The sequence below is a fragment of the Ciconia boyciana genome, chromosome 2 (genome assembly GCF_034638445.1).
Source record: "Ciconia boyciana chromosome 2, ASM3463844v1, whole genome shotgun sequence".
Classification (NCBI taxonomy): domain Eukaryota; kingdom Metazoa; phylum Chordata; class Aves; order Ciconiiformes; family Ciconiidae; genus Ciconia; species Ciconia boyciana.
In genome coordinates, this window is record NC_132935.1 from 95,583,748 (window position 1) to 95,604,314 (window position 20,567).

The 20,567-nt window shown below is 44.6% G+C and overlaps 1 protein-coding gene across 7 annotated transcripts in view; it reads left to right on the forward strand.

The window, feature by feature from the left end:
* RREB1 (ras responsive element binding protein 1) overlaps nucleotides 1-20,567 on the forward strand; it is a 127,150-nt gene that overhangs the window by 25,897 nt on the left and 80,686 nt on the right. For 3 of the 7 annotated variants that reach the window (XM_072853248.1, XM_072853246.1, XM_072853247.1), the window contains exon 2: nucleotides 20,026-20,396. The exons of the other annotated variants lie outside the window; for them this stretch is intronic. Coding sequence is in view for 2 of the 3 variants with exons in the window: in XM_072853246.1 (XP_072709347.1) it covers nucleotides 20,366-20,396 (31 nt within the window). In the remaining variant the exon portion in view is untranslated. The remainder of the gene's footprint in view (nucleotides 1-20,025; nucleotides 20,397-20,567) is intronic. 7 annotated transcript variants of the gene reach the window in all.

The window sequence follows — 20,567 nt, forward strand, 5'->3', positions numbered from 1 at the left end:
CTGCCCTAATGAAATTTGTTGAAGCATCCGATGCCAGAGTTCAAATTGTAAGTTATTTTTAATTGTGCAAATCAGCATATCCTGTCCCTTCTAGCTCCATTCAAATAATACTTTGCAAAAGAAAGAAGCAGCAGCATTCACCTGCATGTTTCCTAGAAATCAGCATCATTGAAAGGTTGTACGTCATTGGAGGAGCACAGATTTACTTAAATGATACATCAAACACAGAAGAAATCCAAACCGTCTGTGGCTGATCTGACAGTAGTTTGAGAAACACCCTCTGCTGCACGCCCCTCAAATAAGAAACGTGTGCGCACAGTTAAAAATCTCATCTTTGTGGTGACACAGATGATTCAGTGCAGGAAACGAGAGGAATCTCATTCAGCAGTTAAGCATTTGTGGGGCGGGGGTGTGAGGAGGTCATGGTGTTCAACACACCCGGTTAGAAACCTTCGCGCTCCATTCCCTACTGCATTTTTTACTGATTTAAATCAGGGCTGATACTTGAAGCATCAGTGTGAGAGGCAAATCCCATCCTGTTTGTTCCACCTGGATCAGCTGGGAGGTGAAAGAGAGATGAGAAGAGACTTTGTTGTTGGTTTTAAATTGTAACTACAGACAGTAGCCATCCAACTCAAAGCCATCCCTTGTCATGGGAGGTGCAAGGGCTCAGCTCTTACATCCTGCTGGAGCTGAGCTGTGGGGTGGCCAGGCCAGTGCATGGAGGAGGGCCACCACCAGGGCTGCAGTGGTGGCCTGCGTTCTTCCTCTTGCTGTGGCTGTGTGGTCCTGGGGGTGGCAGAGGGAGAGGAGCTTTAGATGGCAGGCTTGCAATTACAGCCTCTTGGAAGATGCTGTAGTTCATCTAAATATAAAATATGGACTGTGGTTTTGGTCTTAAATATTTGTGGGATTTTACCAAACCACTACAAACAAACAAAGTAAACAGCAGTGAAAAGTGACACATTTCAGGCAGGATTTATTTTTTATTTTTCTTTTGCAAGGTGATGCGGAGGCTTGTATTCTGTGACTTGGTGTTCAAAGGAAAGATATTTCTCAAATTGAGAACTTCTTTGTTCATCCCTTATTCCCAAACTTCCCAAAGAGCTTTATTTTAAAGTTTTTCAGGAGTCTGGGATGTAATTTTCTTTTTAACTCTGTTGATGTTCTCCCACAGCTTTCCAGGTGTTTTCACCTCCTTCTCCAAATTTAAAACAAAAACAAACAAACCAAACTTCCTTTCCTAATAAGTCAATCGTGTGTTGTATTAGAAGCCTTTGTAAAGTCTATGGAGGGAAACAAAATCATGTGTGCTACTTGAATTCTAAAATACATTCACTTAGTACTAAGGGCAGGTTTAATGGGAGCATGTACAAAACATTACGAGTGTGTGTGTAAACTTTTGCTTTGCCTGGAAACTGACCAAGGAATAAAGTAAGAAGGATGATTTTTAGGTTGCTTTGATGCCTCTGCAAAAGCATTTGCAGTCGTGTATTCGCTGTAGGTCTCCAACTGATAACCGGCACTAATGAAGTGGCTTTTCATACAGTTTTATTGAAATTACTTATGCAAATACAGTGCAAACTTTATTGCAATAGCAATCAGTGCACAGCTGGTAAACAAAAACATTACCATTCATTCTCCAGCGCCTCAATAGCTTCTGCTCGGTTCTCGCTGCTGTAGCTGGCCATGCGTGCTCCCAGCGTTTATTCCTCAACTCCAGCAGACCCACAGGTTTTGCCTGCTCATAGCACCGAGGTGCAGGAAGGGCTCTCGCTCTTGAAGAACAACTCATCCTGTTTTGCCTTTTTTTTTTTTGGTAACCTCTGTGGAAAAATACTTGTACTGTCAGTCTGCGAGACCACACTCCTGTTCCCCTCTGAAATTGTTTCATAAAAGGTTCTCAGAGGATGGTTAGGTGCACTGGGGGCAGGAAGAATTACATGTGTCCCCTTTTTGAAAAGGGCTTCAAAAATACCCTTGCAAAGGCTTCAGTGCAAGGGTACTCTCTTAAATCTCTAACACACGAAGTCTGTTGATAAGGTAGTGAAGGGACTCATTCTGTCAACCATTACACGAAGTTTCTTTCCTCTCTCCTTCAGCTGGGCTCTCCCTGGCTGGGGAAGACAGTCTCATTACTCCCAAACTATCGTGGTCAGGTTTGGATTGGTAGAAATTTTTTGTTGAGCGAGATGCGAGAGACCTCTGTGCTGCGTGAGTGCCAGCAGAAAACGGGGTAGATGCCCCACTGCAGCCTTGGGGCAGCCAGGAGTGGTTGGGGAGGTGTTTTTTTTTATTTCCTATCAATGTGCAGGTGGGCCTCAATTCTTTTCTCCTCTTATGGAAACTTTCACTGGTTCTCCCACTGAACTTCAGTTAAAGTGTGTGATTTGGGTTTTTTTTGTTTAATTACTGAGCTCAGTAGAATGGAGCAGGTGACAGGTATTCATTAATAAGCCATGCTACTTAGCTGCCATTTAGGAACACTTTTGCGTTGGCTTGTGTGGGTGTCTCATGTATCTTAGGGGCAAGCAGGATTCGGCTTCAGCGATGCAGATGCCAGCTGTGCTTGGGGCAGGCAGTGGTGGCATTTCAGCATTTCAGCTTCAGGAGCCAGAGCTCCCTAGGCCAAGGGCAGGCTGTATGGCACGCTCCCATCCTGCAGCAGCACCTGGGCACCCATAGCCCCCTCTGGGCTCCCCGGCACGGGGTGCTGACCACACAAAGCATCCAGATGGGCTACACGTGGGCCGGCAGCCACAAGCCGAGCATCCCCGTTGTGAGGTGGCGGAGGGCCTGGAGAGGTGGCCTAGCACACACCGAAGTCACCGCTCTGCCTGGCTTAAAAGCCTGGATTGTTTCAGTCTTGCAGCTCTCGTGTAGGGTCTTACATTCAAAGCACTAATGACTTCCTCGTTGAGACCCAGACTCTTTAAATTTTTATTAAAGGGATTGTCTGTGCTGACATTTAGCTAGCACCAGATGTTGGCTTTTAGTTACCAGTGTGGAGGTGGCATAGCTAATAAAGGCAAGGGTAAGAAACTTGTGAGAAACTGCCTGTCAGATGCGGCTTTGTGTACTGCAGCCTGAGTGATGTCTGTCGCTTCTTCATGGGCCAGCGTTCTACAAGAAAGCTTTTTGCTTTCCTCCTTCTTCTTTTTCTTCTATACTCTTGACTGGCCAAGTGTTTTCCAAGCACATGTCTTTTTCAGGTGGCCTTGCTCTTTTGTTACAGGCTAACTAATGCAGGGAGAGTGCAAAGGCAACTCAGTGGCAGATTTGGGGGTTTTTCCCTTATATTTTGGTATTTCTTCTGTACATAACTTTCCTGTAGATCATACTTCTCCCCCTCAACCTCTTTTGGCCATACCCTCCCTCAGAAAATGTCAGCAAGCGATTGTTTCCTTTGCAGAGCTGTGAGCCCCTAGACAGAGGCTTTTCCAGTTTTATGAATGCACCATTTGTTGCTGAGGGCACAACTGTTCGATATAACTGGCTGCATCCCACTCTGCTTGGGACCAGCATGCACTACAGCCAGGCTATGCATAAACCAGATTTTTGTATTAAATGGCACCATTTTGTCCACAGCAGCAGTCTGTCTGTCTTTTGTGCGTGCGCGTGTGAGACTTGCAGTTTTCAGATGCAAAATATATAAAGAACAGCAGTTTTGCAGAAATACATGTTACTCAGTGAGCGTACCGTGCTATTTTAAGGTTTATTTTTCTTAGGGAGTTCCTGATGAGTGATATTTCTTCATTACTTTGTGTAGGCGGGCCGAGGCAAAAGCACATTTTAAAATATTTTATAAAATGGATGCATGGTATAACATTACAAATGTAGTTGTTTTATTGGGAATGTAATTATAACTTAACTGAAAATACATGTGGCACTTTGAAAAGTGTATGTGCTCATTTATGTTTTATTGTATGTCATCAACCTACTGTATCCCCCCCCCCTTTTCTTGTTAAGTGCCACAGGGCTGGAGACTGTATAGATGTAGCCACTTAAAGATGCACTGTGCCCTACATTTTTAACTATGTCTAGGAAATGTTGTCTGATATCAAACCTGGCGCTCTTTCTCACTGCCTGCCCGGCTTACCCCCCTTCTAAGGTCAGCGCAATTCACTGGTTTCGGCCGAAACGGTGCACGTGGCTCCAGGCTGCTGCGCTGGGTCAGGACGTGTCAGGGGAGGCTGGAGGGGTTGCATGGCCATCGAGCGTGGCTCCCGTCCTACTTGAGATGCTGTCTTTCATATTTCCCAGCACAGGTTTCTACAGCACACACACATTTGCGATGCTTGGTTTACACTTAAAATAATGCAGCACCGGCCTTGTGCCAGACTGGGAGGTGCATGAGGAGGGGGCGGAGGCGCAGTTGGGGGTTAGTGGGTACTGCACTGTTTGCATGCTGTTTCTCTGTCGTTTCCCCCTCGGCCCTGAAAAGCAGCTTTTAGAAAGTGCCGTCCCCATTCTCAGTTACGCGAGTGCAGGATGTAAAACAGGGAGGTTGCACGAGGCTCTGGTCCCAGCAGCTGAATCACAGCTTAGGCTTTTAGTCCACGCTGCCTATCTCATTTGTCTCAATGCCAGGAGTTTCTCCTCGGAAGCACCATGGGCTCCTTTCCCCATGTCTCCTCTCTCATACCTGTTGAGTGCTCCCCAGCAAATAAGAACACCTCCAAAGCAACCCCACCAGCTTAGAAACTGCCCACTTGTGCTTCAGTAAAAATACTTTCCGTGCTCCATCATCATTGTGTTTAAGAAACGGGGAAAACTGGAAACACCTCTAATTTTCCCTCTTTAAAGAAGGTGCTACTGAGTGGAGAAGATGAGGATTCCCCACCTCAGCCTCCTTTGGGTACCTGAACAAGTCTGAGCATCAGGCAGGCTTGCCTGAAACGTAATAATCCATCCACCAAAAAGACATAATAAAAAAAAAGTACAGCTTTGCAGCCTTTCTGTGGAGGTTTCCACTCCCCCCCCCACCTCACCATGTTCTTTTATATATTCACTGCCCACATAATGTTACCCACGGGATGAGGGTGGGAGGGGGAAGCTTGTTCTCTTTCACGTGACTGCAGCACAGTTAATAATTGTACCAGACTTCAGGCACTCGCGTGACCAAAGGGATTGATTGGATTCGTAACCGGACAGAAGTTTTTCAGGCACATCTTCATGCCTCGGCATCCCAGCAGATTTGGAGAGGGAGCCAGATCTGCTTTCTCTGTGATTGCTCATTTGTTATGAGCTGGCTAGCGTATAGTGTGCAGAGACAAAGGCTGCCCTGGCCTGAAAAGCCCCCAAAGAAAAGCAGTATAGTAAATACATCTGTAAAACGGTGTTCAGGTTACAGACTGCATGCGTCTCACGTGCTCTCGCTCGCTTGCTCAATCCCCCCCCCCCCCCTTAAAAAAGGATGGCAAAATAGTTTGATAAAATGCATCAAGTGCTAATCTGTTGATATGATTTAAAAAAAAAAGAGGAGTCTTTGCTCAAGCATGTGTTTCCAACACTTCAATCTTTTATGGACTGCATACTTGCTGTGGGAGTGGAAGGGGATGTTGCAGGCTTACTTTCAGTGTAGTTAGAAATCTTTCCCACAGCATGAAAACTCCCCAGAAAACATGTGAAACAGCGGCCTGGAAACCAGGAAGTTTCTGATGCCTAGCACTCATTGCTCTGAGGGATTTGCTGTGCTCTGGAGGTCATGTAATAATCTTTCTTCTTTGTTGGCTTCTCTAAGTCTATTTTACACACGATGGAGGGGTATGTCTGTGTTGCTGAGCTTGTAGGGGTCCTCATTTCTGTACCATGTTTTTGTCCCTGCTTCTTTTGTTACTGCACTCCCATGATTAATACGTCTGCTGCTTAAAATGGCTACTGAACCATCACCAAGTTCTTGCCACTGGTTACCAGCTGCTTAACCCCTGTCAAAAACCACCCAGCACAGCTTTGAGTTGATGCTTTTGTTGCTTAGCAGGTATGTTTCTGATCTTGGGGCTATCCATTAACCCTGTGAATACTGTACACAATGAAGACATAAATCTGCTGCGGTGGTGATGGCATGTCCTGATGCTGTGATCACTGCTGCTGCCCCCGCACCGCGCTCTGGTTAGATTTGCGTGGCATGCAGTCTTCTGGGTGTGTGGTTTTGGGGGTTTTTTTGCTTTGTTTTCCCACCCCCTTACCACTGTGTATAGTTTGGGGGTTTTTTGAGGAGCTGCAGAAGTTGCTACCGTAGAAAAGCAGCGACGAAGGTGGGAAGTCTGGCACTCGAGGGCTGGTGGTCCTGGTGAGTTGATAAGGAAGATCCAGTTCCCTACAGTAAAGAAATTGTGCGTTCTGTTTCAGTCTGTGATGGACTCGGCGTTTTGTTTTCTGGCGTTTCCTTTCCGTGTGCCTGTGTTTGTGCTGGAGTGCGATGGAGCATGAAAGGAGCTGGAGGAGAGAAGGGGCTGCAGCTTGCGTCTGGTTGCCAAAAAAAAAAAACCCCAACAACCTCGACCAAAAGGAGAGTTAACCGGAACATACCACAAAACAGGTTAGGCAGGGCGGCGAAGCCAGATACGAACCTTCTCCCGTGCTTTAAGGCATCTTCAGTACACCCTCCTCCCTCTACCCTTTCAGGATTTGCCCCCCTCCTCCCCGTTATGAAATAGTCCTGCGCCGACTGGGTTTGAACGTGGGGCAGGCGGATGGTTGCAGCGCTTGCTCGCCTGCTGCCAGCTGTTTCTTAAGAAACAGAGGGTGCACTTGTCCGTGCCCGTCATCCCGTCGCAGAGGCAGCACCGGGCGGCGTGCGCCCGCCTGCGAGCGCCTTCGTACCCTCCTCCGGGTTGCCTTGCGAGCAGTCCCAGCCGAAAAGTAGCGGGGGAGGAAGAGCAGCAAGGAGACAGAGAATGCCGGCGGGTGGAGCTTGGAGGGCTGATCCTCCACATAGTTAATCATTACTTGCAGCATAACCTGTTCCTGTTTTCTAGAGGTTTCACTGGCACTCGCAGCCAGAAGCATATGAGGAATATGTGATAAACTGCTTTCCGAGCAAGGAGGTTTGCCTTGCAGCAGCAAGCCCGGCGTCCAATACAAGACATCGTTTCTTCTGTAACATGTTTATGCCTAATCGTTCAGTAAACATACCATATATAGTCCGGTTCATGCTCAGTATAACACCCTGCTGCAAGGCGACTTTGCTAGTACCGCACAGATTCCTCAGCTCCTGGTAACCAGCTGACAAATAGGATGTTGCCATATGTAACATAAATATTCCATACAACTGGGGTTTTTTACACTCCTGCTCATAGTGCATGAAAAACGTGTTTCTGATCATGACAGTCTTAAGTCTAGCGCTTTGAAAAACAAAGAGAATTACATGAAACAAGGTGCCTTACCAAAGGATGGACCCGGTCCCACACGTGTGTTTTTGTTGCAGAATAGAGTCCACTCTTTCTGTAAATGTCAGACGAAGCTCGTATTTATGAATCAATGTGTCGGGGACTTGGGTTTTTTTCTTTCTTTTTTCTCCTCTCTGCACTTTAAATACCTGTTGCCTCCCAGGTGATGGGTCTCAAGCTAGAGCTATGAGTCCCTGAGGACTTTCTCTTTTCATTCTAGCATCTTTCATCGAATTTTTCCCCTTCCTCTTTCTCTGTGCCCTCTTTTTGTTCACCCTGTGCCAGCAGGGTACTGAGCACAGCAAAGGACATAAAGAGCAGCACTGCGGCTGGATTTGCAGTTTCTTAATCAGCTGTTACATATGGTTTGCCTTCAGCTTTTTTCTTTTTTTCTTTCTTTTTTTTTTAACATTGTGAAATGACTTCAGTAACATTCTGACTCTTTCTGTGCTAGCACAAGTGGTTCAGGAAAAGAAGATGAAGCCTGCCTACGTAGACCAGGGTGGGGTATTTTTGCCTTTTTGTGCCTCCTACTTCTTGAACCATTCCTTGATGTGTGAGAAGACAGCGCAGTGGTGTGGACCCCAGATAACCTTGCACAGAGCTTTCTGGCTGTCTGCTCGGTGATGGCTGTTAGTGCCTGGGTCCAGCAGTTTAGCGACTGGCAATGTTTCCTGTACCACTGAGACGGTTGCTTAATGAGAGAGGGTGCCAGTTAGATGCAGATCCATACAGGTGGATTTTCCTCCAGTGACTTGCTCCTGATTTAGGCAATGCTTCCAGAAGGGGAGACTGTGCAGGGGGGAATGTTTGGGTGTTACATAAATGGACAGGACATGCATTTCTCCGACTTGTCTCTCATTGGCCTCGTCAGAGTGAATTATGTCTGACTGCTTGGCAGTTAATTGGACCATCCTTCCCATTTCCTAAGCTGATAAGCCCCTCACTGTCTGCCTCAATCAGGCTTCTTTGTTTGAGAAGTTACTAATGCTGCAGAAGAACAGAATAACTACTTTCCTATGCACTGCAACCATGTGAGGTGCTCTGATCGATAAGTCTATGAAGATTCACCGTATTTCTTCAGTGAAATCCTTTCACGAGACTTACTTGTACCGTAGCACCAGTAGCAGTTGACAGGCATTGAAAAGTAGGTATAGCCGGTGTATTTAATACATACCTTGTCCCTTTTTGAAAGAATTGCATTCGTGTTTAAGTTATCCTGTGAGCAGCTTTATTCTGGCAGATCCTAGTAGCCGTGCGGAGTACCACGGGTGTCTGTAGTTGTCTGTCCATCAGGATGGGGTCTCAGAAATGGCTCCCTTTTACCACAAAGCCTTCAGACTGGGACTGTCTTTCCTGATGTGTCTGGACAGTGCCTAGCTTCAAGTGGGTGTTGCCAGCAGGTGAGTAATAAATGATGATTAATCGTCTCTGAGCTATGGATGAGTTTGTATGAAAAAGCACTTGGCTAAAGGCTGTGCTTCAACAAGCTCATCAAAATTAACGACGCAGGAGACAGTAGCGTAGCATCCCAAAGGCCTGATTCTTCTGTCTCTTGACTGGTTTTGTTTTGACTTCTGTGGATTTACTACGTCTGATCGGTGGAGAAACATGGGTCCCTTTGTCTCCAATGTTAAATGATATCAGTATTACAGATTGCAAATGGGCTGAGTGATACAGAGTTGTATGCACTAAAAGTAAACACCCTTTTGTTAGATCGCTCAGTGATCTTTTTAATGCAAAGGCGTGGTTATGAACCTTGCAGGTATGCATCCTCGTGTTTGTACCATTGAGTCTATGATACGAATGCACAGGGAAGATGCAAAGATACCAATTCCTGTATTAATTATGTCTTGAAGTTGAAAAGTAATTTTATTCTACAGTAGACCACTTGTCCTTCACTGTCAAAACTGTAAATAAATAAAGTAGAAAACCTAAAGCCATAGTGATTTTTGAAATAGTTTCCATTCTGAGTTTACATATTGATTTGAGCAACGCATTGCATCTGTTTGATCATACAGTTATTTCTAAAACCTTTTGAAAAGTGGGATTCGTCACAGAAATCTTCCTTCTCCCCCCATCCTTTGACTATTTCTGGCAGCTTTCAGGGCCCTAAGCACACAAAGCCAGTATTGGAGGATTTGCTCCTTGCACGAAAATTGGAAGGACTGGGCTTTTTTGTTCTTAAAAAGCTTTCCCAAATGGGGTTTTTCTTGACTTAGGCATAGAGCATGTAAAGCATGCAAAGAAAATAAATGCACATTGCATTGTGAGCCTACATTTGTAGGTACACTCTGACCTCAGGAAATGACCACCAGTTTATTTTTCGCTGTATGTCTGAGTTGGTGTTGTTGAGCCCCAGGATGTCTGTGGCATTGCCAGAGGACGAGGAGAGGACGTAGACGCTGTTGAGTTCAAGTGACTGTTAGAGGTGTTCAGATGTTATTTGTTCGTGGAGCCTGGTCAGGAGGGCAGGATCTGGTGGAGAGACTAAGGGAGGCAACCACCAACAGTGGCTGGATCGCCATCCCTTCCTCCCAAGGACTTGTCAGCCGTCATCAGACCCCAGGCAGCTAGCCGATGGCCTCTTGTACTGTGACTTCTTTTATTAGCATTTTTATTGCCTGACATTCAAGGTGATGGGCGGAGAATTTGCATTTGGATTTTAAAGTTTCTGGAAGGGTGTTTGTGCTCTATATCTTGTCTGAACCTTACCCAAGCTGGTTCAAGACCAGCTAGCAGCCACTGATTCAAAGGCCCTGCCATCTACCATGGGATCAGCGAGCTTCAGTCTTTCTGAGTGGAGGTGATGAGGAAAGAGGGGGAGGAGGTGTCTGTGTCTTAAAAAAGAGTTGAAAAGGAAAAACTGGAAAACAAGCAACTACTCACTATGAAGTTCTTGGAAAGAAAGATGCTGTGTATATAGTAGTTAATGTGAATCGCACTCTGCATGCATGGTAGCATGCTTATGTGGCTTATGGGAGAGCAACTCAGTAGGCTGCAGTGGAGTCTTAGCAACCGTGAATGGAGAGAAAGCAGGAGGCAGCCTGGCTTCCCTGAAGGAGCTAGGGGAACATCAGGGTTGGAGAAGTTTAGGAAGTGTTTAGCCTCAAAATTAGGGCAACTTGAAAATGAATTAACTGCTGGGCCTGTAGTGATCTGTGTGTTCATGTATGTATAGGACCTTAAGCAGAGAAAGGTTTGGGGTGAGTCTGGAAAGGGTCCATGTTTAAGGAATGTAGTTCTTCTGGCTTCCGAGATAGCTTTTTGTGTAGACAGCATGGAAAACGATTACAAAAACAAGTATTGCAAGACACTTAATGAGATGGGAAACTGGCAGTGCTAAGGCTGTGGCTCCTGGACTCGAGTGATTGTGAGAGAATTGCAGTTTTTTTCTGCTTTCTTTTTCCAAGCAAACATTTTCTGACTTGTGAACAACCACGAGTGGAGTTTATCCTATGGGCTTAAAGTCAGCAACCCCAAAAATGCATCGAAAATCTCTCTTGACTTTTGGGATGAGGGGCTGTGACAGCAACTGGACTCGAGGAAAAAAAGATGCTTTTAATGTTTGCTGTCAATTCCACCAGTGTAGTCTGAGACTTCATCTGCTGAGATGTCAAACCGCCTGCTTTCACCGTTTCGGAGTGGGGGGATTACTGGGACTGACCAGTTTTTAGGGAGCTTCGTCAGCTTCCTAATTTCCAGGTATACTGAAAGAGTCATCAGGGACAGGAATGGAGAGAGAATGTCAGTAAGTTCCTCTGCATTAAAGAAGCTGGGCTGCCAGGAGGATTTTCAATTGGAGATCACCAGGCAGCTTTATTACGGGCCCTGCCTTCTCTTGCATGCGGCTCTACCAAGCTTTAACCATTTGTATTGAAACACTGCATGTCAGGTGTCTAGCTTCAGGCCACATTTGTTTTGGTTGAAAGAAAAATAAGTAAGAAAAAAAAATTCTTCAGCCATTTCTGAGAATGCAGCTAAAGGAAAAGTAACTTCAGGTTTTGAATCCTTTTTCATGACCTCTTATTGGAAAGAAGAAAAAAACACAACAAACCTAGAATCCCTAAAAAAGGGGGAGGAAGTCTGACCTGTTTCTCTAGTCCTCAAAGCCGTAATGCAGGGGCATTGAGATTTGGGAAGGGCGAAGCAGGTGGGAGATTGCAGTTATAGCTATCGATTGAATAAGCTAGCTATTGATTATCATTGCTGATAATCGTTGTCAACGGTCATTTCTCCAGTGTGTTCTGTTCTTAATGTCTGTTGTAATACGTATGGTAAAAAGGACTGTGCATGACCCAGTGAAAGCCAAGCATCCTCGTGTCCCTCTTACTCCAGTACATCAGATCAGCTCTGTGAACGCAGAAGTTGGCAACCTAGTCCCACATCTTGAACTAGCAATTTAGCGACCTTGTGTACCTGTATATTTGTCTTCTCTTTCATGTGCAAAAAACGCGTGGGGAATGTGTGACCGTTTCTCTTGCACTGTGATGTACAGGTATAGGTATAGAATCTCTGGTTGAGGAGTTTATTGGTGTAAGATGAAAATGTTCTTGTGAATGTGCTTTACTTTGTAGGCACTTCTGTTCCATATGGAGTAAGGGTAGCTTGAAAGTTGTCTAACAAGATTTGCACACCTTGCCAAGCACCGTTGGTCTCCTAAATAAAAACAAAGGCCCAGAAGTTGGTAAATACCTGTGTATGTGATGTAAACAAACTGCCTGATGCAGGGGCCACGTAGCCCTCCCTGCAGACCACAGCTTGCACTGGGACCTTTGTAGCTTCTGTTGAAGCTAATGGATCTCTTCCATAGAATGGGCCTGTTGGTATCAATTCATGAGCAAGACTGAAGCCTTGATTTGTAATGAACCCTTGAGTGTAATTTGCAATAGCCTGCTCGCTGTATCTTACTAAGCTACTGTGGGTGCAAGAGGGAAACAGATTGAGGCTGGAGTAATGTTTCCCTTTGCTTCCAGTCAGGAGGAGTATCTAGAGCAAAAAGGAATGTGCCACACCTAGGATCTCCGGAGCTGGCTTTTTTGGGAACTTTGGCCGCAGAGGATGAAATACCCCTGATGCTGTATGCGCAGGGCGAAGGCGGCTGCTATCTTTAAAAATATGCATATGAAAACGGAACTGGAAGTTACTGCAAAGCTGCATTTGCAGGTATCATAGCAAGGAAATTTTTAGAAACCAGACCTGAAAGGTTTTACAACAGCAAGTATCTCGGGATACTCCCTGACATTGCTCATTTGCTTTGCTGAAGTGTTAAAAGAACCCCTGGTTTCTGTAGTTATGACTAGCAATTAATAAATTACTTTAGGATTTTGTTTTGTTTTGATTATATACAGGGTGTATGTATAATATGTATTTTAATGTGCATTTAAAAATTCTTTTTTTGCTTGATCATGGAAGGGGAGACCATGGAAAGAGTATTTTAAGTTCTTTGACAAGACACTTGATTGAAGTCATTTATTCATGTTAAGCAATATTGAATAGCTCTGTCCTCCTCTGTTGTGAGAAACTCCGCAAAATGCAAGAAAACTCCCTTTTTTGTTTGTTTCCCAGGAGAGAAAAAAATGAATTTTAAAATAGGTTAAACAGTATAGCGATTTGTATTCCATTTCTTGCAAACTTCCCCCTCCCCCCTGAGCCCAACCACTCTTCCCTTCTGCTCTTGCCCACAGAATTACCATGCAATTAATTTTAGAGGTGGGTTTACACATTTGTTTTAAAAACGCTGCAGTCTCCGTCTCTGGTAATCCACCAGGTGGAAGCAGATGTGTAGAATATCTGTACATGTATTTGTAAATGTGAGTTTGAGCAGAGGGGGTTTCTAAGAGGGCAGTGTGTCTGCAAAGGCAAGGGAACTGTTGGCAGTGTAATACCATCAGTAAAGCAAAAGTTTGCAGTTAACCACTAGCTGGATTCGTTGGTGGTTTTTGTTCATGTGGTGGGCTGGGTAACGCTGTATTAGCCAATTCTTCTGATGGATAGTTAGAGATCAGTTGCCTGGCCGTTCTGAATTACAATAGGGAGAAGGCTATCGGGAAGAGGATGGGGAGAGTAACATAGGAAGTGGTTTCTTAGAGATGGGTGCTCTTCTTGTGCTAACAGAAGTTTTGGTCTGTTAGCGTCGAGTGTGCTTTTCTGACCTACGAGAGCCTGTTCGTAGCTTACTGATCTCTTCTTGCCTTCCGCCTGCCTTCCCGTTGACCACCTGGCATCCCTCTGCCTCTCTGCTCTTGCAAAAAACAGCATCTTTGAAGTTTGGGGGATATCCCTTTTGTATTCAGCCCTCACAGCGATTTTGCTTTGAGTGCATTTTTGTCTGGAAATATGCTAAAAGTGCTAAAATTTTTATTTTGTGTGGTTGAGGGATGGGTGGGAGAGCAGGGGGAGTCCACGTGGTGTCAAACAGCTAGCTCTAAGTGACCTCCTGAAAGCATCCCTCCAGCCTGCGAATGCTCATAGTCTCCTAAAAGTCATTTGGAAAAGGGCTGCGCTATCCAGATTTACACTGCCTGCTACGTTTTGTGTAACAGAAACGCTGTGGCTGTGTACTGCTGCAGGTTTTTGTGCTGTCCTACAATTTCTGTTGTTGTTTCTCCGCTGACCTGTTGCACTAAAATTCATGTTGCACTAAAATTCATTTTGCACTAAAATTCTGCCTGACAAACTGTGCTCCTAGTAACTGAAGCTTCATTTGTAGGGCAAAGCCTGGACAGTAAGATGTGTTGAATATATATTGGTTTAAATAATTTCTTTACTGACTTGTTCTCTTTGAGCTTTGCTTATTTCTGAGCATGTTACAGAAACAATCACATTGCCTAAAAGTGAAGTGTTCCTTTCCAGCTATGCCAGTGAAGATACTTGCATTTTAAGTCCAGAGTTGCAAAACTTAGTCCTCTACTTGTACTCTGTGCATGTTAGGACAAAAATAAAATGGAGGAAGAGCTGAAAGACACTGTTTGCATCACTTGACGCCCAGTGGGAGCTGAGGGTCAGGATCGCTCTGAGAATTAATCAGTTCTCTAGAGAATATGATAATACAAGGAAATTATGGTATTGCAATAAGGTTTTCATTTTTTTTTATTAGTAGCAGAAACTTTAAAAATAAAAAGAGAGCGAGAGAAAAGCCTGGGAGCAAAAGTGGCCTGAAGAGGAAATGACCAAGACCAGCTTAGAAACGCAGAGAATGGTGGCTCAGGAGTGCTGCTTCGCTGCCTCTTTGTGTGAAGCTCCTTTCTGTCTTGTGGAGGGGGAGAGAGAAAGAGAGCACAGCCCTGTGAAATCTGACTTCTTAATGCTGTTTTGAATAAAGCAAAATAGTTCTGGGCCGTCCGCTTTCCTTGTGGATTGAGGATTTTAAACAGAGAATGCCGGGCCTGCGGAAAAGCGACTGTAATCGCAAATCTGAAAGCGGCGTGCGGCCTTTCTTGTCATTTTTAACAAGCCAAAACGTCGCAGCAATCTGCCCAGGCAAACTTTTGGTCCTGCTGTGCCCCAGTGCAATAATTATAATGCAGACACAGCTGATGGGTCACGTCTCCAGCTCTGCGCAGCGTTATGACTTGCTACCTACATTCCATGTTTAGCTTTGAGCGATCAGATGGTGCAAGCAACGTGAGCTAGCAGCGCCTGAGGACATGCAGCCAGGCAACACGTCCTTTCCCTCTGCAGCTTTGGTTTCTTTTCTCCACTTCTGTCCCAGCTCGTCCCCTTAAGGTGATGCATTTTACAATAAATACCGCTCTCTGGAGGGGGTCAGCTGCCCATGCGGGAGCATGTGTGCCATTCCCACTGTGCTGTATGTTAAGTCCAAGGGCCCAAGGTTTGTAAATATTGTTTCTAAAGTACCTAAGGACTCCAGGTGAGCTGCTTGCCCTACTTACGTGCGACTGGAGCTGTGGTTGGTACATGTGGGGCACATGGTGGCAGACTGTTTCAGCGTTGTTACTGATGTGACTTAATGAAGCATGAGTTGTATTGGGGGGGTAAATTTTGTCTTTGTGCGAGGGGAAAGGGTCATTTACAAATGTTTACAAACAAAAAAGTTGAAAATGATGCTTAATTCAGCCCTGTAAAGACTGAGGGAGGCAGGGAGGGAGGGGGATATTTTGGACTTGTGTTTGTTTTGTGCTTACCACTGTGCAAAAGGTACACCCAGTCCTTGATCTAGGAAGAATTGGATAGGTAAGCAGAAAATTACTAACTCATTGCCTGGGACTGCTCTTGCTCTCTTGCTCCCCTCTTCCAGGGATGCCACAGGAGAGGTGCGGTGCAGACATTTTAATTGTGGTAGTTTATTTTATTGTGACCTTATTTTCACTGGGTTTAATTGGAGAACTGAACTTCAGGTAGACTTTTATATGATAGGAGCGTTCTTTATGGCAGAGGGGTTGCAAGTGAGCTCTGGGCTGGAGAGAAGGGAGCAAGGGGGAGTGGGAGGAGGGAGTCTGGAGATGGAGCCGGCTGTGGGTTCGTTCCACTACATCTTTTCATCTTTCCCCGGTACTGCAGCACCATGGGAGTAGAGTTACTGACAACATTCTTGCTCAGGTCTCTCATCCCTCACTCAAATAGAGGGTGTAATTTGACGATGTCTCAGCTCCCCTGTGTGAAGGCTGTTGATGAAACTATATGTGCGTACGTTTTTAAGTGAAAAACAAAAAAACTCCCAAACAAACACAAATCCCAAACCAGATCAATTTTGTGATCCCAGATCACGGTGTGGTTATTCAAATGCTAGGATTGGCACGAGGCCGGAGGGAGAACGTGTGGCTGGAGCTGTGGGGTGAAGTGAGGACTGGCAGTCTGTCCTTCTGAATGACAGCCGTGGCTTACATCAGGTTAAATCAGTCTGTACACTGCAGGCTGAGACGAAGCAGAATGGATTAAAAACAGGTTTTCACTTCTAGCCTTGCATTTCCTTGCAACTGCACTTCTCTGTCAGCTTGTGGGGGGTATATGTATTTCTGCATCTCAGCTGCTGTGGAATATGGGAGACATCTTTTTACAGGACAGTTCTCGCAAAGTTTAGTATGCACTGAAGTTTTCCGTATTTGAACGGCTGTGTCCACAACTTGCACAAATAGATTTTGAATCTGGATTTTTATCTCCTCCTTCTCCATCTGTATCGGCTGTTATCAGCTGCAAACAGGTTAACAGTGAGGCCTGCTGGGCTGCTTAATGGGTGGCCGCCTGGCGCTGCTTTTGGGCTGATGCAGATCATTTCTATTGGCCAAGGTTATCTCCCCGCTGACCTTGTAGCCAGAACTCAGCCTCTCTCGGTGGCACGGGAATTGTGAAAAGGAGGGCTTCTGAAAGATTTCATGAAGGCTGGAATATCCTTTCTGTTTTTGTAAAAGCCGTGTTTTATTTTCATCACTGCTCTGAACGAGGAAAGAAAGTGCCTTGATGTTAAGTGTGCAAATTCAGAGAAGGTCGTGTTTGAAGATTCTTTTCTTCTAAAATCCACTCCCCAGATTTAGCACAGCAAGAGGCTGCTGTACCACAGCTCGGCTTAAAAGCCCACTTTTGCTACTGTACTTTCTCGGTTGTTTGCTCACTGAGCATTGATAGCTTGTTGTATGTGTTACGCAGCATCTGATTTCTTCCTAGCTGTAGCCTTTCATACCAGAATGTCTCTTCCCTTGGTTGTAATTGTTTCAGTTTACTGGACTAAATATGTTTGCATGCTTTTGGGATGAAGAGGGGCTTCTGTTAGCTGTGCGACGGAATGAGGCACGGGGATTAATGGGGAGAATGGGGAGAGGAGGAGTCGGGTGGGTTTTCTTTTTTTTTTCTAGAGGCATCAGGCTCCTCCCGTAGCAAGGGAGAGCATAGTACATGGAACCTAAAGACCTTTAAAGTACATGCTGAAATGGATGCTGGGAAGATACAGTACAGTGCTTGGGCACAACTCCAAGGCTCCCAAGGCAAGTAATATTTAAACAAGCTGAACAGCCCCTTTAGGCAAGCAGCAGGAAATCCAGCACTGAGCTTTGTGTTGTTGCATGGTCAGCAGAAGATAAAAGCTCAGGCTATGCAGCTGGGGTTCCCTCCTATCACTGGATGGCAAACTGTTAAGAAAAGATAAAAGGACAGAAAAGAACAGGGGGTCGTCTTATTGAAAAGCATTCCTTCATATTTTAAGCCATCGAAGTACTTTGAAATACATTGGGGCTGATGTAAGTCAGAAACAGCGTCATCGGCAGCTCTGGTGTGTGTTGCAGCTTTTACATCAGTTGGCAGGCGAAAGGTGAATTCGTCCCTCTGCTTCACCAGAGATAAATGTTTAACGTGGGTAGGACTGTGGTACGCATAGGTGCCTCACTGCGAGCCTCACAGCGGGCAGGAGCTTCCCAGAACTTTTTCAGGAGCAAGGCATATAATGGTGGGGCTGCTGCTGACTAGGGGTTTCATTCTGAAACGCAACCAGCGTTCAGCCATACGTAGCCTTTCCAGGTCCCGCTCTCTGCAGCTGATCCTTGGTTGGGGACTATTTTTACAATGAGGAAGAGAATTTAAATGAACGAGATAGCTATTTCAAGTCGTCTAATCATTATTTACTGTATTCCTCCCCTCCATCCCTCCTCCTTTTTTCCTGCATCACAGCACTGGTGTCTTGGGAAAGAAAATGCTTCAGAGCATTTGTTACCAATTTAGCAGCAAGTACGTGCTCAAATTTGGGATTTCTGAGATCTGTGTGTGCCATATGTAGACAAAATGTAGTATTTGCTAGTTCCAGTAGAAGGGAACAAACACAAATTTGCTGTTCTTCAGACAGTGTTTCTTTAATCTAGTGAGACTTACATTTGTGCAGCCTTTTTGTTTTGGTAAGACGGTTAACTGTCCTCCCTAGGGTGCCTAATTGCTTATCATGAACTAATCAGTCCCCTGGGTATATGAAGGGATGAAACACTGCCAAGATAGAGCCTGTGACTTCCCCCAGAGGTGTGATAACCCTCCCAATTACCCCACCCTTCAGGGAGCTTGCTTACTGCTATTTTAAGGACCTCGTTACTTCAGAAATTATCAATTTTTAGAGATTTTAGGAAGTTTTAAAGGGGTATATTTGCTGAGGAACTTGCCAGCTTTCATATTTTTTATGTCAAATCTGTATTGAATAACGTTTCAAGTTCAGTGTGACATATGCTGAACATGTTGCTGCTGCCACTTCTGTTTATGAAAGTGCCTACTTCCATAGCCTCTGTGGCATGCCAGACCCTAACAGATGAGGAAAGGGCCAGTTTCTATCTTCAGCTGTCAGTAAGTAGGGATGGCAAAATCTCCTAGCTTCAGAAACCCTGTTTGAAGTTTAGATGAGGGAACAAGTGAAACAAATCTGGTGGTGACTCTCTTCTAATTTTTGGTAGAATGATAGTTGCACATTACCATGTGTGAAATGAGTGGGCAGATTGAGAAAAGTTTTTCACCTTACAGTGAAAAATAATTTATTTAGCTGGTGGTTTTGCTTGCTTTCTCCTTTTGGTTTCTTGTTTTAACTCGTTCAAATACATGCTTGTCTGCTCTACAGGTGAGACAGCTACCGATTTCTTGAATTATTCTCTTGTATCACTTTATATTGAACAGTTGAGCTCCATAAGGCATATAAAACTTATTACAAAACAATAATGTCTGAACTGGAAGTGGAAAATAGTTCCTGCTACTTAGTATCTGAGGGAAAGTATGAGTTCTGGTATTGAGATTTTCTTTGTCCTTTACTTTTGCTCTAACTGAACATCATTTTTATATGAAGTTTGGAAGATGGGATCTGTCAGTTGGGTAGAAATACAGTTTGTTCCTTTTAAGAGTTGTAACCTAATCAAAGAGCAATATCAGATTTTTTTTTTTTTTTGGTGGCTCTTTTAAAACACTTTAGGTCTTGCTCACCTCTGCTTATAGAGTAGATTCTAAATGACCTCAGCAAAATTAAGGTAAATATATATATTGCCATAGTATGTACTGGTTTAAAACTGTAAAGCAAAGTGATTTCATTTTTAGAATTAAAAGAAAGTGACTGTGTGGGTGTATATTTATATATGACTGAGAAAATGTTCACGTGGAAACATCACTCCTCAAAAGAAGTATGAATTTCGGTATCATAGGTCTGATTATGATACTTCAATGTTGCTTCGCTATGTGTGCATGTATGCATGTCATTAGCCAAGGTTCCACTGTCAAACTCTTGCTGTCCTACTGTAGAAACTGGGGTGGGTGTGAGTGGGTGCACAGGCCACTTGGTCAATTTTTTTGTTGTTGTCGTTCGTTTTTCTCTATGGTGAACACTTGCACACTTGCAACTATTACTTCACCCAGAATTGGGTTGAACCTATCCATAATTCATACTAGTTTGTTTCAGGCTAGCGTTTTGGTATATTACATGTCAATGGGAGTCAGCAGAAGGAAATGAGTTTCCCTTTTCATACGTGAATTGTGGGAAGAATTGTCTGTATCATCTGTTTGATGGCAATGTGTGAAGCACTAGCGGTGGAATTGTTTTTTTGGAAGAGGAGGGTGGTTTTGGACTAGCAGCAGACGTTTTTGGCTGGAGGAATAGCAACTTGAAACTTCACTTACTGAAGAAACCTGTTCACAATTTTGTCTGTTTTTTTTTTTTTTTCCCCAGCGTTCCTGAAATAAACTTCCTGCAATTCTTTGCAGTGTGCAGGTGTCCAGACACCCCTTTACTCATGGTCGCCTGTGCAGCCCGTCAGGCGACTGAAGGCTGTACCTAAAATTCTGCTGGCAGTGCAGCGCACTGCAATGGTCTTGATATAGTTACGGTGGACCCTTTGTACAGCTACAGGCTGTAGCATCCCCTCCTAGACCGAACAACTGAGTATTGCGTTCCAGGAGTCTACACGTGTGGAGGACTGCCTGGAATACAAAAAGGAAAGCTGCAGAGATTGTAAGCTGCTGCTTGATTCGTGTGGCTGTTGTGCCGAGGAGCATCAAAACTTTGCTGGATGGATCCGACAGCTCGTTGCAGAGTAGAGGGTCAGTCTCGCTGGTTATTTGCAGTTATTAACCTTAGTGGATTTTTTTTTGTTTGTTTGCTTTGTTTTTATATTTTTCTCTGCATGCATAAGAGGATTGTAGCCTTGCAACCAGAATGCTCATGTTCAGGAAACTTAAGGCTGTTCCTACTGAAGGGCTTTGAAGATCAGC